Source organism: Balaenoptera physalus (assembly GCF_965194825.1).
Source record: "Balaenoptera physalus genome assembly, chromosome: 5".
In the NCBI taxonomy this organism is placed as follows: Eukaryota; Metazoa; Chordata; class Mammalia; order Artiodactyla; family Balaenopteridae; genus Balaenoptera; species Balaenoptera physalus.
The window spans coordinates 99,055,810-99,074,073 of record NC_138884.1 but is presented as its reverse complement, the minus strand read 5'-3'; the positions used below and the strand labels follow the sequence as shown (position 1 = coordinate 99,074,073).

Sequence of the window (18,264 nt, the reverse complement as noted above, 5' to 3'; positions counted from 1 at the left end):
TGTGGTCAAATTCCTTTGGGGAATGCTGTTATTTTTAGCTCTCTCAGAATAGTCCAGGTAATAAAGAAAACTAAAAGTAAATTCCCCAAAGGGCATGCTGCAGTTTTGGAAACCAAACCAAACTCTTTGACAAGGTCTTGGAGGTTTATAAAGCCCACGGTGCGGGGAAGTTAACCTAAGTGTGTTTACTGGTTACTGGACTCGTAGCAGTGCTAAGTACGGCCGTGCCTGGGATCTGGGTAGCGCTCTGCAGCTCAGGGAGCAGTTACAGGAGATCTATTAGATTTTCCAGCAACATAGATGCCATCCTATTTAAGCACGCATTCTGCTCTTACACTTAGTGGCGAGTCAATACCCATCATCTGTGTCGCTCCCTGAGCTACAGTGACTCACTGTGTGAAATCTTGGTAGGGAATGTACAGTCTTACCAAGAAACAGGGTTAGCATGCCCTCGGATGCAAGAACAGTTAGTGTGTGCAGTAGCTAGAGAAACAATGACGAAAGAAGTTTTTCTAAAAAAACAAAATACTAATAAAGTTTATTTCTTTGGCCAGAGATCTTTCAGGGTGCACTGCTTCTCAGCAGGCTAAAAGTGCCCAGGGTAAAATGAGGGTGGACGTCTGGCTTAGGAAAGTAGTTCCTATGAGAAAATCCTGGCTTTGCCCACCTCTTCCCCACCCAATCCTTATCCATGCCCCGTGAAGTCCCATCTCCTCTGCAAAGCTGCCCTGACCGGTCCAATCAGGGACCCTTCCTAACTTGCTGGACTCATAATCAGGCAATGTTGTTTACATCTTATTATTTACTAGGACTGAGTCTCCAACACAGAGACATCAGGGTCAGATTTGAAGAAATGGGAGAGATCTTAGAGCCAGAAGCTGAAGCTCAGAGAGGGTGTGTGCCCGGCCATGGACACACAGCCAGCGTGGTGTGTCTCCTGAACCAAGGGCTTCCTAAGGAAGGTCCTACACTTCTCGGAGCTCCAATGACACAAGCCCACAGCAGCCACTCAAGAAATAATTGACTCAGAAGCCTCATGAAAGATGTCAACTGAGAAAGGCATTAAAAGGGCAGGCACCAGGCAGTGAGTAAGGAGGGCCAGTGCAAAAGGACTAGAGGCAGGTAAGGGGGCAGAGCAGCTGAGCGAGTGTTAAGGTGGGAAGCGTGGAGCTGGGGTGGGAAGAGCAGGTGCCAGTCAGCGGGCAGAAGGTAAAGCTGAGGAGTAAGGGCGGCGTGAGGCACTGGAAAGAGCGCCGTGCCTGGAGTCAGACCACCTGAAACCAATTCCTGTGTTTGAATCCCTGGGCTGCGTGCGCACCTCCCCTTACGAGGCCTCGGTTTACTCATCTGCAGTATGGGGGCAATGATCCAAGCTCGATGGCAGGAACAGACTAGGGAATGTGGTAGACATGCCGACCTCAGGCTCAGCACACGGTAGGCGACTGATAAATATGGAATTGAGATCCAAGCAAGGACAGTCCCCCTCCACTGTCCTGGTCACCACTGGGCCATCTCTTGGGGAGAGTGTTCATTTTAATGGCATCTAAGATGAAATGCCGGAGCGCTGACTCTGCCTTTTTGCTGAGTGACCTTAGGGAAGTTACCCAACCTCTCTCTGCCTCAGTTTCTTCATCGTCTGTTATGATTCATACTCACGTAGAACAGTTCTTTGCACAAGGTGCGTGCTCAATACATGTTACCTTTTGGAGGGGCCCCTCTCGTTCTCAGTGGACAGGAGCTGCTGAGTAAATGCTTGCTGGCTTGGCGAGTGTGGGAGGGCTGGCCTCGCCCGTGACCGTGGCGGGGAGAGGACGGGGCTGAATGAAGGACGCTTGCAGGTACAGGGAGAAGAGGGAGAAGAGGGAGAAGCAAAGAGAAAGCTGCCTCTGCACCCGACAGCAAGAGGTGGCCGAGGGACAGTGGGGAGAGGCGGCAAGAGTGGAGGAGATACCCCCCCTTCTGGAACATTCGGAATAGCTGGGGCAGGTGAGACAGACTGGTTTCCACCCCGCCTGCGCTTGCAGCTCCAGGAGCTCGGGCAAGAGCCTCAGGTTCCCCAGGAGTAAAATGAGGGCAACGTCTATTTCACAGGGTTGCTGTAGAGGCCAAATGGGAGAGGGAGGATTAAGTGTCAGCGCCCAGCCTCGGCTGCGGTGATCCCTCCGGAGTTCTACTTGCGTAACAGTGACAGCGTGAAGCTGCCTGCGTGAAGACTTAGGGAAGAGTCACCGTGGATCCTAGTTCCCCCTCCTCTATCAAGTCCCCCAAAATACCAGCGTTGCTTGGTCAAAGACTAAAAACTGAAAAACCCCTGGTTCATTCCTGTGGGCCCTGGTGGCCCCAGTGTAGAAGTCGGAAAACGCTGCAAAAGGCTTCCGTGTTCACAGGCTGGTAAATGGGAAAAGGGAAATGGGAGCAGTCACGGTCTGCTTTCTTTCCTGGAGGCAGAAGAGGACTCAGAGAATACAGCTGCGTTCTTTTAATTACCACCAAGACGTCTATAACCTCCTCCAGCATCTCCGGTTGCCTTGCCTCATCCAAGTCTGCCCAAGGTTCCCAACACTCCTGACGCTTGTTACCCCGTCTCCTTGCGCTCAGAGCTTCCTGACTACACTCTGAATTCTCAGAAACACGAGCACTTTGTGAGCTTAAAAATGCAGCCCGTTTAAAGTGCAGACCCAAAAGTTTCAGTTTTCTCTTTTAAAAAAATTCCAGAATTTTAATTTTATTTAAAAAAAAAAATAGAGAGCATTTTACAAATCTAGCCTTTAATGGTCCTATTTTCATTGATTTTCCCCAAACATTGGTTTCATAATATTTTCTATATACTGGCTATCTGGCACAGCACAGACTGTTAAATCATTCGAATTATAAATCTAATTCTTAAGAGGAGACTCCTTCTCCCCCTTCGCCGCTCCTGTCCAAAAAAAAGGAGGAGAAGAGAAAGAAGGAAGAAGGGAAGAAAGCGGTGAAACAATATGATTGATGAATGTGTGTATGTGTGAATGGGGGAGAGGACTCGGGGAATTTAAACATCTTCCCCATCCCCATCGTAAGTTATTTCTCACAAACGGCAAAAGCACATTCATTGTGGAAAGATCTCAAACAATCCACATACTGATATGACATCAATTTACTAGTGTTAAAGTATTAATGGCCTCCTCTGCAAAAAGCACTTCCACTTCCATTCACATTGGATTAAGTTCATGATGTCAGTGGGACTCTTACAATTTAGGCCTTGCTCCCACTGGAATCAACAGATTTTTACATACCTATTTATAGCACTTGCGGAAAATAAATTATACATGACGCTGATCCTATTGGGAGAGAAACTGCACATTAATGCATTATTTCTCTCTGCATTTTCATCAGCCCTGAAATAGGGAAACTAACGGGACAATTAGGATGCAAAATTCACTCCCTCTAAGGAATTTAGTGAATTATCCACCTAACATGGGGAATTATGAGTAGGTAACAGGGATTTTTGAGGTGGTTAAAAATAGACTTGAAGCAGAGGGTTATGGAGGGACTGATTAATCTGGAGAGCTGAAACCGGCCAGGGGTGGCTTTGTGGTGTTAATTACACCCCTGTGCTGAGGAACAGGATGGTAATCTTACCCTCCTCTCCCTGGGAAGAACAAGGTGAGACATCTACCGGAAGAATTTACTCCTTTGCTAAAACCCCGAGCTAAGAGGAAATCAGTGCACTCAGAAAATGTGCTTCTTCCCCAAACTCGAGTGAGGATGCGGTAATGGTACCATGAGTCTTAGACTTGGCTTTCCAACTTCCATCCATCCTCACCTATCTCCTCCCTGGCCTTAAATAGAGCACCAGCGTATGAGGCTTGATCTGAGCCAGAAGATAGGAACCCCCAAAGCTCATACTTTATCGACCTAGTTCTTACAAGGCAGGGACTATATCTGGGGGGAGGGCTCACAACTTGGTGGCACCATTTTTTCGTGATGGAAGACACCGTGAGTGAGAGCTCATCAGTTCATGAGCCTTAAAGGGATAAAACAAGAGCAAAGACAGAATCATCATCTCCCTGTTTCCAGGCAGGGAGGCTGACTTTCTAAATTTTAGCAAAAAGCTTGTTAGCAAAGATAAATGTGTATAAGAGAATGCCCCCAAACATGTTAAGGGGCTCATGCTGCCCCAGAGATTCTGGGTTTAGGACAGATTCCTAGTTTCCAAGGCCCTCTATAGCCCAAGCCATTTCTCTCTGAGATTGGCAACGTCGTCACACACTAGGGCCGGGTGTGAAGAGAACAATGGAAAAGCTGCTCACTTCAGCATGGGGTTTAGAGAACTCTCCAGAAAAATGAGAAGAGGCAGAGAGGAGCCCCAGCGAGCTGTGGTTTCACATTTCATACGGCATGGCCTTGAATGCCACCTTTTGGTGCAAATGTCACTGACCGTGACCTCTGATATATTGCACTGCTCTACAATACAATAAATAACCCCCCAGTGGCCTCAGCTGGCTAAAGGGCACCTGCCAATTACACAGCTGAATAAGTCCCTGTTCAGTGATGAAAGGCAAGGTCATTTCCATAAGACTTCAGGTTTCCTCTCAGAAAAGAACAGAACTTGTCAGGTCCCTTATTTACAAAGATATCTAGAAATAATTTTTACTTTTGAGTTTTTTGTTTATTTGATCGGGGGAAAGCAGTAGGACTAGCCTAAATGTGATATTTTGTTCTTAGAGTTTTTTTGTCTTTTGAGTTTCCATAACTATTTTCTGAGTTCTCATTCCTGCTGCTCCTACTGACATGACCTGAGGCTTTGTAGATACCAACTCTCAGCCTAAGTGTTTATTTTTATAAGTCTGGTAAGCAGGTTTCATACTGTGGATTGATCCGCTCTCCTTTAAAATCTGGCTTTTAGAAGCTATAGAAACTCCATCTAAGCCTTTCATATGGAGATACTCTTGGGCTCTCTACAAGATATGACAGTTGAGGCGGTTAGTATTTTAGTTTTATCTTATAACCTGAAAATGTATAAACTGAAACCCTAAGGCAGACTCTGGAAAACAAAATCAAACTTTCTTGACATTTTTTTCCTCAATGTGAATTTTTCCTTTTGATAACTAGTTGTTAACTTATATTCCTACCTTGCCATCGATTAGGATGCCTAGTTATCTCATTTTACATGGAACTACAAAAGCAATTTATAAATTTTAAAGTCTGGTATTTATTAGTTAAATGTCCTATAAATTTCATAGTATTCAATCAAGAGAACAGTGACTTAGGTCTCTCTGTACTGTCTTTATATGAAACCTAGACTGCTTTGAAAATGTTCTCATGCCAAACCCACCTTTGACCTTAAAAAAAAAATCTTTAGACAAATTTGAATTTTGTAAAGAATCAAAAAGAATCAAAAGTAAAGCCAGTGCAGTTAACAAAAATCCTTCCAAACTGCTTGCCACATCAAATCATTTCTTTGAGAATGCTTAAATTTCCCCTAAAATAATTTTGATAGAAAACTTTTACCCCCATGTTTCCCCACTCCCTGTTGACAGTCTAAAAGAAAAACAAAGGGTTATTCTAAATATCAGACTTTGATGATAGAGGTTCTGAATACCTGTAGTTGTGCATTCGTAGTCAAAGCTGGTCACGTCATTCAGCTTCTTTTCCTGATATTCTGGTGGACCGATACACAGGACATCAGAAACAGTGGAATTTGTCATCTTCAACCACAGATACAACCACTTGGCTTTGCAGTCACATTCAAACTTATTGCCCCTTAAATCTCTAAAAAACAAAACAAACACAGACACAGAGAAACAGACATGTCGGAAATATTTTGGCCCTAACGTGAAACTCCAGAAATCCTGATATCCTGACATATTTAATAACTCCCCAAAGTGGAATTTTTTAAAAATTTTGTATTTAATACATCCGATGTCTCTTATGTACCACTGACTTTATTTAACACTCTTCAGTGCCCATGATTTTAACCGTATAGCACAGAGAGTGCTCAGAGTTGACACAGCACCATTTTTCCAAATCCTCTTGAAACTGTCACCACGCCATGGTGGAAATGGGGGAGGGGTGACAGAAGAACACCACCCAGCATAAGTTCTCACAAGCAAAAACAGGACATTACAGGAAGATAGTTTTGACAAACACAATTGAAACTTTAAGATCTTGTTAAACTTTGCCCAGCAAGGAGTGACAAGTACTAGAAGACAACGCAGGTGGATACACTACTGCTCTCTGGAAGAAAGGAAGCCCCCCCCCCCCTCCCGCCACCCAGCATGCCGAATTACCATTGGCCTAATGCTACTAAGTATATTCCAAAATGGCAAAGCTAACATGATACAAACTATATGCTGTTTCCCAGTATTCGCTACTTTGTCATAGATTTTTAGCTACAACATAAAAAAAATGCAGTATGGGGGAGAGGGGATTTCAAGACAAGCACACATAATTTTCATTACTTACAGTTCAATCAGAGAGTCTAAATCACTGAAGACATCCCTTGGGAGTGCTTTTATGTGATTATTGGCCAAAGAACTAGAACAAAAAGTCACATTTTAATGTGGTTATTATCTTCATGCCCTATCCCTCTGAAGTCCCTTAAATAAAGCAAGTGATTTAAAACAGAGCTCTAAACCTCTTTAGCAAAAGGTAGTTCAATTTCTGGCTTTGGTCATTGATACTGAGATAAAGAAATGAGTTTAGTTACACAAAGATAACATTATAGATGCTGGAGCATACAATGTCAGTTTTTTGTTTTGTTTTTAAAACAAGCATTTATTAAGCTCTTGATATACATGTTAATCCTCAGATGGCATCTCACGTTTCTCAGAATAAAAGTCAAAGTCCCTTTGATGGCACCCAAGGCCCTCCACTGTCTAGTTACCTCCATTCCCACTTACCTGTGGGACTGAATCTCTGGTGATTCAGATCACCCACACTGGTTCCTTTGCTATTCCTCACACAGGCTAGTTACACTCCCAGCTCAAGTTCTCTGAACTTGGTGTTCATCTGCCTGACGCTCTTCCCCTAGGTGTAGTTCATCCATCACCTCCTTTAGGTCTGTCCTCCACTTTCACCACCTTCCCTGATCTCTACCCAACTCCTTCCCATGCTCTGTTGATCTTCACTGCACAACTGTCACTTAGCATACAATATATATTAATTATCTATCTATTTGTTTACTGACTCTGTGTTCTCCCTATACATAAGCAACATGAGGACAGAGATATTTGTCTGTCCACATCCGTATCCCTTGCATCTAGAACAGTGCCTGGCACATAGTGGGTACTCAGTAAAGTCTTTCTGAATGGATGATTTAAGCACTAAAATGAGAATGATAAAAGGACAGATGTACAGTCTTATCCTAAGAAGTTCCCTAATGGGGCATCTAAGTGAATTTTATTACTTGTGACTATTAAAAAATAGTATTTACTTTATGTAAATATTCTTTTACATAAAGAATCTCAGCTCTAACCCTAATGATAATAGAAAATCTCAGTGAACCACAATGTTTAGGGAATGACTGATTGTGATCAATTTCATTTTCTCATTAATTAAGGTTGACCAGAAACCATATTTTGTATTTTTGCTCTTAGTGTTGAAGAGCCTTCTAAAATGTCCTAATCTACACCCCCATCTCCAGGAAGCAGACTTGAACAAACATCATCAGTGCTTTCTCTGATGATTCAGGATTATGCAGTGCCCTGTCATCCTGCTGAAGATGAATGTACATGGTGCTGGGCTGTTGACGTAGAAAGATGATAGGTGTTGAAATGACATACATCAAGTCTGATTTCTCCCAGGCATCATGCCCTAATGTGAGTCAGCCAAAAAACTGATGCTTACTTTTGTTTTCTTTTATACATTTGAGCATACAAACAGCAAAACATATAAATGATAATCCACATGTAGGTAATTCAGCACCAACCTCTTTAAAAATATATATGAAATTAATCTTTTGTAGCATCATAATGACCCATCCCAGAAGTAGGAATGAAAGGGTTTTCCTCCTTAGAGTCAGCTAGGGTAGAAAGCTTTGTGCCCATTTTAAATCCAAACATTCTTGCTGCACGATAGCAATGGAATACAGGGAGACCTATAGTTTCTAAATTATGTCTTTTCCTATCCAGTTAACCACGAATGGATTAAAATACAATTTCATGTATTATTTTACCTTCTTTTCCTAAATGATTTATTGGTACAATTTTAAAGATGTTGGAAAACAGGCTGAACAGATTGAAATCGTAACTACAGACTGTAGATTATAGACTACAGACTGTAATCAGACTGAACATTCTCTAGAAGTAGCTTCTTGAAATTTAAAAAGGAGACAGTTTTGATTTTTTTTTCTGGCTGCTAGTCACTTTTTCTGGAAAGTAAAGTACAATTTTTTTAGCTAATTAAAGGTTAGTAGTTTAGCTAAACATTTTTAGTGAATTGAAATGCACTGGATTGAAGTGATAAGCATATACAGAATGGTCAAGGCCAAAAAAAAAAAAGCAGAATGTTTAGTAACTGTTCCAAGTGTTCAATTTAGATTTCAGAAAGCTGAAATATTTAGATGGACTGTCCACCCCTACCCCGGCCAGACTCCGTGCATAACATCTCACTTTCCACTTCATTTTGTGTACAAGTTCATGGCACTTCATTTCTAAAACTACTTAACAGCAACTGGTCCCTTGGGCTTTGTGGGACCGCTGGAAAACAAATGTCCTAGATTTTAGTTACAGATTGGCACTGCTCCTTCAATGCTTTGAAACCTGATCTATGTTTCTTTACGCATGGATGTGAGTCTGCAGGTGTTGGAAAAGTTCATAAAGGTAAAAAGCAGATACTTAAGCAAGCAACTTCCAGATAGTCACTTCCTTAAGCACAGGAGTGAACTTTAGAGAGCTGATGTGTTCTCCTTGCTTAGAAGTTTACAAAAAAAGGGGATGGGATAGGCTGGGAGGATCAGTTCATTCTTTCAACAGTGTATTAAATGTTTTTATTACTACGTACATCTCCAGCCCAGAGGAGTCAACTTTAAAAGTCATAAGACTTGCCCTGCAGTAGAGCACATATGGAAAACCCAGCTTAGTAGCTCATTGGTCAGTCAGTGAATCAGAAAGAATGTCCTGCTGGCTTAGCCCTGTGTGAGACCCTGGGGGAAGAGCAGAGCTAATGGAAGATCCGCAGGGGCCCTGCCCTCAGGGAGCTTTCAACACAGCTGGGGAGATGAAACTAACATCCGTGAACCGGTACCAACCAATACGGCCAGTGTCTACAGCAAAGTGCCGGTTGTGTGGAGTCAGCTGGGAGGGCTGCAAGAGGTGTGGAGGGGAGATCAGGAATGGCTCCAAGGAAAAGACAGAACTTAGTCTGGACTGTGAAAGAAAAGGCAGATTCCAGGAGATCGTGGGCAGAAGAAACCGCATCCTGGGCAAGGGAAAGGATGTAAGGGAAAGGCCCAGTAACGGGGTGAATTGGGTGTGCACAAGGGCGCCCTGAGAGCCCAGTGTTGTGAGCACATTCAGGGAAATGAGCTGGAGAGCTGGGGGGAGGAGGGCCCCATAGGCTTGACTGTGGGATGGGAACCCACGCTGGATGGGCTTACATCTCCTCTAACGCCTCAGATGCGCTCTGGACCCAAACAAAGGACTCCTTTGTTCCCTCTGTGTGTGCCCCCTGCATGTCACACAGACAAGGAGGTGCCTCTTGCACACATATGGGTAATACACAGCATGTGGTTGTATGTGCAAATGTGCAAGCACACACACACAGTTATGTGCACACGTGAATAGAAGTCCATGTACCCAAGGGCCCACATGCACAAAGATATGCAAATACATATGCACAATACCTGCATATTTACATCTGTTTTCAGACCAAGGACCCACAGCCAACTGGTCAGATGAAAGTTGACATCTGGGCGAACTCAACCAGTCACACAGGCTTTGCTTTAGGCGCATAATCTGCCCAGAGCCTTTGCGCAAAAACAAAGGCCTCATTCCTGACTTCTGGGAACTGGATTTGTCTTGCCACAGCTGTTCTTCTCCAGACACCCACAGTTGTCTTCCTAGCAGACCCTGTCTAGCCACCCAAACTGCTAAGGCTACTCAGCAGCCCCTGGAAAAAACTGAGGCTTCTTCATTAGCAGAGGGAGGGAATGATGCTATTGTTGTGAACGATGACGACGATGATGATAAAAACGCCAATCAGACCTTGAACATTTACCGTGGATAATGGGCCGGATGCTTTGCAAGCAAGCACTAACCCACTACGTGCGGCAATCTTATGAGGTCTGTGTAATCATCCCCATTTTTAAGGATGAGAAAAGTGAGGCTCGAAAAAGGCCAAGTAATACTAACAAATGGTGGCCTTGAGATTTGCACTCAAGTCTATGGTGACTCAAAGCCCATTGTCTTCGCCTCTACAAGAACGTGGGGATTTGGCATCTAGGTTGAATCTGAAAAACCAATCAAGACTTTTATAGCAAGGAAAGAAAACATGGAGGAATAATGCCAATAAGAGTCTGATGCTGTCCAGGATGGGCTGTGCGGCTCCAGATGTTTAGACTCCCATTTCCACTCCCTCATCTCCTTACTCTACAAGCTGTAACTTAGGCAGGACTTCTGATTGGTAGGATTCCGGAATCAAGTGCTTACTGAGCCTATCGAGAGACACCTTTGCCTCTATCAGGGTCTGATGTGAATGATTATCTCCTTAGATGCTGTATCGGTTACGGTTACACACCCTGGAGGTATTGCCACCCTGCCTAATACCCCTACTCAAAGCCCTCTAACTTCCTCAATTGTCTTTTTACCACAGATAAGCTGACTATGGAGATGGCACATGTTATCCTACTCAAACACAAAGTTTCTAGCGTGCAAATGGGACTGGTTCCTGGTTAATAAATTGCTCCTGCCAAGACAATGACGATGTTCACATTTTCATAAGCACAGGCACTATTTTTCCAGTTTTCTAAATTTGCTAAGTGTGTGTGCTTGCTTTATTTGATATGCCAATTCAAATCAATTTGTTTAATTTTTTTCTCCAGAAGGCTATTAAAGAACCCAGAGAGCTTAGCTTAAACCACAGAGTAATCCAACATTAAAAAAAAAGCGCTATTTGCATCCAAATTAAACGAACCACAAAAATGTCTCTATTCTACTTCATCCTAATGTTGATCCTCCATTCAACAAGCATTCTTCAGTGAGTCAGGTAAGCCTCAGTTCCCAAATCTGTACAATGGGGATTCACAGATTACGGTGAAATATAAAGAAGAGAAGGCTCACTAAGCACTCAGCCCAGGGCCTGGCACAGAGTAGGTATATGATACATGTTCCATTCCTTCCCACCTCGCCCATCACTCCTAGCTCAGAGTGCTCCTGACTTCACATGCAGTCATGTGGACCATAACGGCAATTCGGGAGGACGGAGAAGATAAGAAAGCCAAGTGTGTGAGCGATCACAGTGGGCTGGTGTCTGATCAACAATACAGAAACCGCTCAGGCAATCTGGCAATGAGTTTCCTTCAGAAGCTATTACAATATGTACAAAACAGTCAAGAAAGAGATAGGCACTGGGAAGTGACCCTCACTCTACACATTAAATAGGACTTACAACACTTTTCACAGGACTTACAGGTGAGTCAGGTCACGAAGGCCACGGAAGGCGTTTCTTGAAATGGTTTCTATTTTGTTCCCTTCAATGAACCTAAGGAGAACAGCCATATAGTTAAACTGAATTTTCTCTGCTTAATATCTCGAGAAAACAATATTGGGATGCTTTCAGGATGAAATCTAAAAGCATTTATGAATTTCAGAAATTCATCTCCAAAGGCTAGGTCAGCTATACCAGATTCCAAGTGGGAGCTGGGTGTGTGTGCAAGAGTGCCTCCACACAAATGTGCTTTTTGCACTCCTTCCAGAAGCAGCCTGGAAGTCTTCAAAGTCAGAATTGGCAGCATGGGTAAAAACATCTTGGGGGGAAAAAAGAGAAGAAAGCCCTACACAAAGGCAAGATATTCTCAAATATCTTCCAGAACAAGACTGGAACGCTTCCAAACATCTTCCCCCCTCCAACCTTCTTACATTTCACAGTGCCTGGCTATTAATACTTCTGTTAATATCATTGCCCCTTGAGGGGAGCCCATTGTTTTACATCTTCATATTAAAGTCTTTGCCCAGGGAGAATTCCATTAAGCTTGGCTTCCGGCAAGCTTGAGTTCATCATGTCCTACACAGTGTCACCTCTGAACAAGTGGGTGACAAGGCAAGGATATTCTCAAGATCTCTAGGCTACTTGGAAATAGAAAGTATAAGGAAGTTGAGCATGGGCCAAACTTCTTTCTCTGTGCTAAGATGTCTTAGGGCTTGCACACAGGACCTTGCAGTAATAACTCCAGCCATGCTTTAAAATGGGAAATACATGAAGTGAATGCACTAGGACTATTCCCTAGGGCCACAGTGAACTAAATTTTAGTTTACGGCATCACATTTCTTCAAATGTAAGAAAGTCTCTGATGAGATGGTCCAAGGGAGACTTTGCAACATGATGTTTTTCGTTAGTGAAACAGTTCTTGATTCGTACACTGAGAAGGATCTGGTGCCTGGTTTTTTTTTAAATCAGGGGTCTATTCAGTAATAGACTTCAGTATAAGCTGAGAAGCGAACTTCCTCCTCAGTAACCTTGACAGGAAGATGTGTTGCTTGAAAGAGAGAATGGATGGCTCTTTGTTCACCACCTCCATCGGCTGTTGATGTGCTTTGAGAGAACCTAGTTGGCCTAGCACTTCAGCCTGACCACTCTTCCCAGGTTACCTAGACTATCAAGTATTATGAGAGTACCTATATTATGTATCCTCTGAAGAAAGAATTTCTCCAGAGACATCTTTCCTGAGGACAGGAAATCAGCAGAGAGCTTTCTTAGACCCAGGATGTATTTAGAATTCAAACATCTACCTGTTAACCTCAGATAAGAAAGCAGAGACATGGATTTAAAAAATCTCCCTGAATGCTAAGTAAGGAAATCCCATCTGATAGCAGGATTAATATTATTACAAAGTGACAGAAGACAAGGGTGGAAGAACTTAAGGGGAAAAAAGACGACGTGAAAGTGTGAAGAGGCAGAAATCAGAGCCAGGCATTGCTGGGGGGTGGTGGGAAAATATGCACAACTGAAAAGGGAAAAATAACCTTTATTTTAAAAGAGAAAAAGCAAAATTAGACCCTCAGCTGCAGCTCACAGGAGACACTGCAAACGGGATATAGGACAGGTAAACTAAAAACATGAAGCTGTATCCCCAAATAGGGAGACTTTCTTAAAAATATGTAACCCTCAGAATCCTTCAGCTTTATTTCTAGCTGATCAGCAAATCCACGTCTAGTTTTGAGAGGTAAAAATATCCAATGTAATTTCCAATTGTGCTTATGACATGACAAATTAAATGTCAGCAGAGAATGAATGGATATCTTCCCTTCTTTGTTTCCTTTCCCCCTCTTTGTCTCCAACCTCCTCCTGTCTCAGCATGTTTATACACAAGTAAACTATAAAAGGTCAGCGCTGAAAACAGAATGGGGTTTTCTGAATTTTCTCCACCCTGAAGCTCTCTAAGAGATGCTGTTCCAGCTTGGAAAGCAATACAGCCATTCCACTGACATGCCAAACACTCAGCAAATAGACAAAGCACAAAACTTACAGGTATTCAAGATGAAAAAGTCCAGCAAAAGCATCGTCCCGGATGACTGTGAATGAGTTAGAATTCAGCAATCTGAAAATAAGAGACATTAGGTTTCAATGCAGAAGTGTAAAATTTGAGTCACATAGTGAAGCCATTTCTGTTTCTTTTGTTATGTTCTGATCTGTGGGCAAACATGGGCTCTTCTCAGTGTAAAACTGGCCCATTCGGTGTGTGACCTGACTCACAGACACTGATGGACGATGGCAAGTGGATTCCCTTTGGCCAGATTTTCTGGTCACCCCCATTACTTCACCTTTCTTCCCTACGGGTCTCAGTAAATATGATCTGAGAGCTCCTATTTCCATAATAACATTTAGAGGTTAAAAATGGAGGTTCTCTTTTAAAGTGAGGTGTTTGGGAAATGGTACGTTTACGTGAAATTCAGGTCATAATTCAATGTAATCTTGTCCCCAGTTGCTGGATATGGGAGATGGCATCTACAATAAAGTCCTTGACAGGAATAAAGATGCAGATGTAGAGAATGGACTTGAGGACACGGGGAGGGGAAAGGGTAAGCTGGGAAGAAGTGAGAGAGTAGCACTGACATATATACACTACCAAATGTAAAATAGACAGCTAGTGGGAAACAGCCGCATAGCACAGGGAGATCAGCTGGGTGTTTTGTGTCCACCTAGAGGGGTGAGATAGGGAGGGAGGGAGGGAGACGCAAGAGGGAAGAGATATGGGAACATATGTATATGTATAGCTGATTCACTTTGTTATAAAGCAGAAACTAACACAACAACATAAAGCAATTATACTCCAATAAAGATGGTAAAATAAATAAATAAATAAAGTCCTTGAGGAAAACACGTGCTGAAAGAAGGAAAAGACACTGAGCACTGGGGACTCAGCTCAGTGGGGACACAACGGGGCAAGTAAACACCAAGAGCCAGCCACAGGTTACTTGTGGAGCTTGGGTATCTTGGGAAGGACTGATACCCAAGAGACAGAGATGGCTCTTCCCAGGACCGCACCTCCAGGCCCGCCCTTTCCAGAGAGGACTTCCCATACTCACAGCAGCTGCAGGGAAGGCAGATGAGAAAACATTCGGTCCTTGATTTCCGAGAACGTTCCATTTACCAGGCTCCTACGGGCAAGAGAGAAACAAAACAAGGACTAGTTTGCTTTGAGGAAGCGCCGGGCAAGATGGACGAGAGGCCTTATCCTCTACCTGTGCTTTAAGCTCCTCCACTCAGGAATGAGGCTTCAAATGGTTGGCCAGGGTCTTCTCAGGGGTAAGAACAAGATGAGTCCAGCCATTTTCCAATGAACTGGATCAATAGGAAAACTGGACTGAATAATAGAAACCGTTACTATCAGTCTAGCTCCTTGCATAGACATTATCTCAGCCGGTTTATATCAATAAACCCTCACTTCCTTTTCTTAACTACAGGAGGCCCCAGCTGAAGATGGATAATTCCTTCACCTCTGCCCATGATTCTGTTCGTGTAGACACAGCATTAGTGTTGGCCGACGAAACTCAAGGGTAGGATTAAGCGTTCCCCTTGGGAGCACATCTCTGAAAGTCGCTCAGAGCACTTCCGATTAAATGCACTGTGAAAGCCTTGGGAAACAACCCAGAGACACCTGAACTTGAACGTGTGGTGGGAGGCCACGCCATCTGCCAGACTTAACGGCCAATCAGAACAAGGAACCTGACTATTTTAGCCACCAGGGCCCCTATCCTTTCTGGCCGCAGTAGGACCTCAATACATCATTTCAGAATTATTTCAGTTAATATGCAGATCCGTTAAGCAGCTGCTGGTCTAAGGGATTTAACCAGGGGAATTCTCATTTCTGGAATGCTCCAGGTCACCCGACTTAGCAATATTAGGCGTCAAACAGGCCCTCTGTTCCTGCTCAGCCAGACTCTCCTGACTTCCGATACATGCGAACAGGAAGCCCTTCACTCCTGGGTCCAGGCCCCAGCGCCTTGCCTGGGGTGGAGACGCGGAAGTAGAGCACAAGAGCAAGTGAGAGCAACCCCCTGCCCCCCATGGGAATCCCTGCCTCTACGACTGCGTGGGCATCACCCAGCACCTTGGCCTGGATGTGGGAGTCATTTCAGCAGGAAACATTTCCCGGCAGTGAAGATATTGCCCAGTAGCCCCTTCCACAGCCATTATGAGAGCTGGCCATGTGGCTTGAGTGGCTGTGTGAGGCCAGGCTGAAAGCCCCTGAGCAGGTGGACCAATAATGGGGAGCCCTTTCCTGTCCGTTCCTCCAGCACTGAATAAGCAGCCAGCACAACGCGCGGTGAGGAGGGGGGCAAGAAGCCCTTATGAACTCAGGGCAAGGAGTCCGGCTGACTCCCAGCACTTGCCCACTGGGCTGGATGCCCACATTCCCCAATGCTCCGCCAGGTCCTCTGTGCTTCCCTCTTCCGGGCCACATGCGGCGGCATCTCCACTTCTAGAGGTGACATGCCTTCTCCCAGGTTCTGCCCCACCTGCCGTGTGGACAGGTCCAGAGGAGGGCACCGTGTAAACCACAGCCTCATACCTCAGGAGGGACGGTGAGGCCTCATCCCTCTGCAAGCGCTCCAGTCATGCTCGGCTGCATACACATGCCCCCCACACAACCTTCCCACCCCCAACACACATCCTCTCAAACTTTAATGCGCCCCAGAATCACCTGGGGAGGCCAAACGCAGACTCCAAGGCTCCACTCTCAGACCCTGCATCATTCGGTGCGGGCCCCGGAATCTGCATTGGCACAAGCCCCCCAAGGTGGATCTGATGCAGGTGGCCCGCGGGCTAGACTTTGAGAAACACTGCCCCAGGGACTCGTCTGGCTTCCCAGACTCTGGATCTCGGGTTCCCCTCATCCTCCCAGGGGCCCGAGACTCCAACCCACGTCCCACCGCGCGCCCCAACCCAAACGCAAAGGAAGGGGCCGGGAAGTGGGGTCAGGGTCGCGCTGTCCCGTCACCAGAGGCAACTCCCCGGCGGCAGCGGGCGCCGGGTGGGGCAGGACGGTGCAGGGGCTGCCGGGGTCCCACTCACTCACAGGGAGCTGATGTCGCCCGGCACGATCCTGGGCACCCAGGAGGAGCCCACGCAGATGATGGACTCCTTGGTACAGCTGCAAGTGGCGGGGCAGCGCGCCAGCCGCCTCACCTGCGCGCTCGGCGGGATCAGGCACGCGGCTCCCAGCAGCAACAGCAGCCGTCCCGGCGCCCCGCCGCCGCCCCGCCGCAGCGCCATGCCGCGTCCCCGGTCCCCGCCCCGGCCGCGACCCCCGCTGCCGCGCCGCGCGCTCGGACTCCGCGCCGCTGCAGACGCGGGCGCCGCTCGCTGCTCCGCCGCCGCCGCCGCCGCCGCTGCTGGCTAGGACGAGGGCGCCGCGGGTGTGGGAGGCCGAGCCGCAGCCGAGCAGCATGCTGGCCGTCACCCCCACTCGGCGCCCCCCCACCGGCGCCCGGGCCTCGCCCGCGCCCGCCTGACATCAGCACCCGAGCCCGCAGCCCGCTCTGGCCAATGAATCATGCGGGGCGGGCGCCCGCCCGCGGGGGAGGGGGCCTCGCGCCGCCCCCCGCCGCGCCCCGCCGGCCCCTCCCGGACCCTTCCCAGGAGCTGCGGGGAGAGGAGAAAGTTGGGTGACCTTAGGGGAGGAGCCGGCCTGGACGGAGCCCCTCTGTGGACACGGCCGAGCGGTTGGGGATCAGATGCCCGCAGTCCCTCCACCGACTCGAAATAATTTTGGGGAGACACTGGGCTCCTTTTAGCCGGGCCAAAACGTGAGGGGTTGGCGGCGGAAAGAGTAGAGCCTGGGGAACTGGCTTCATGACTGGGAAGGGAGACTTTGTCCCGGGTCTTTGAAGAGTACGGAATTTTGAGCAGCCTTTATTAATGTTTAAAAGACGTGAATGCTGCCATTGAGTTCAGCGGGCATGGCTTTGCTTGTCTTTTGCGGTGCGCGATGGGGCTGGCTCCCCTCCCACAGCGCCCTGGGCTCACTGAAGCCAGCCCCCTTTCCCTCCTGAAGGCATGTAGGCAAGCAAAACTGCTACAGCAGTGCACGCCCGGCTGCTCTGGGGCCTGCCGCCGGCTTGCCGCAGAGCTCAAACGCCCGTACCAGTTCTCCCTCCCTCAGCGGCTCACTAGGCACCGCACCCACCCCAGTTAAAGGACAGGGGGCAACTGTTAGTAGAGATCAATGGTGTGATACATTCTAGGCTCTGTATATGTAATCTTCTAACCCTTTGAGCCAGGTCCTAATCTACGGATTAGGAAACTGAGGCACTGAAAGCATCAGTAACTGGCCGGTGATCAAGGAGTAAATGGCTGGGGAGAGATGGGGATGAGAGCCTGGGCTGGGGATTGGTAACCAGACCCTACTGGGCCCCTCTTCTCTCCGCACCTTTGGTGCAATGAGCTTGAATCTTACCACAAGGTAGTGTGAACTGGAGAAATCAAAGAAAATGGCCAAAGCAGAATCAAAATTGCTAAAAACCAGGGCTGCTCAGAGTGGGGAATCAAGGGCCCATCATCCGGCTACTAACCAAGGAAAACCATTTCATATGTTAAGCTGTACCCCGAAAAGGCAGTGACCAA

At 46.4% G+C, this 18,264-nt stretch overlaps 1 protein-coding gene across 2 annotated transcripts in view; it reads right to left on the bottom strand.

Moving 5' to 3' along the window:
* LGI2 (leucine rich repeat LGI family member 2) overlaps positions 1 to 16,929 on the bottom strand; it is a 28,893-nt gene extending 11,964 nt beyond the window's left edge. The window contains exons 1-6 of one of the 2 annotated variants that reach the window (XM_082462380.1): positions 16,718 to 16,929; positions 14,724 to 14,795; positions 13,664 to 13,735; positions 11,608 to 11,679; positions 6,445 to 6,516; positions 5,582 to 5,751 (exon numbers count right to left, since the gene is read on the bottom strand). In XM_082462380.1, coding sequence (XP_082318506.1) covers positions 5,582 to 5,751; positions 6,445 to 6,516; positions 11,608 to 11,679; positions 13,664 to 13,735; positions 14,724 to 14,795; positions 16,718 to 16,914 — 655 coding nt within the window. In that variant the 5' untranslated portion in view covers positions 16,915 to 16,929. Of the gene's footprint in view, positions 1 to 5,517; positions 5,752 to 6,444; positions 6,517 to 11,607; positions 11,680 to 13,663; positions 13,736 to 14,723; positions 14,796 to 16,717 lie in introns of both variants that reach the window. The other variant, XM_082462381.1, reaches the window with a different exon arrangement.
* Positions 16,930 to 18,264: the final 1,335 nt, after the last annotated feature.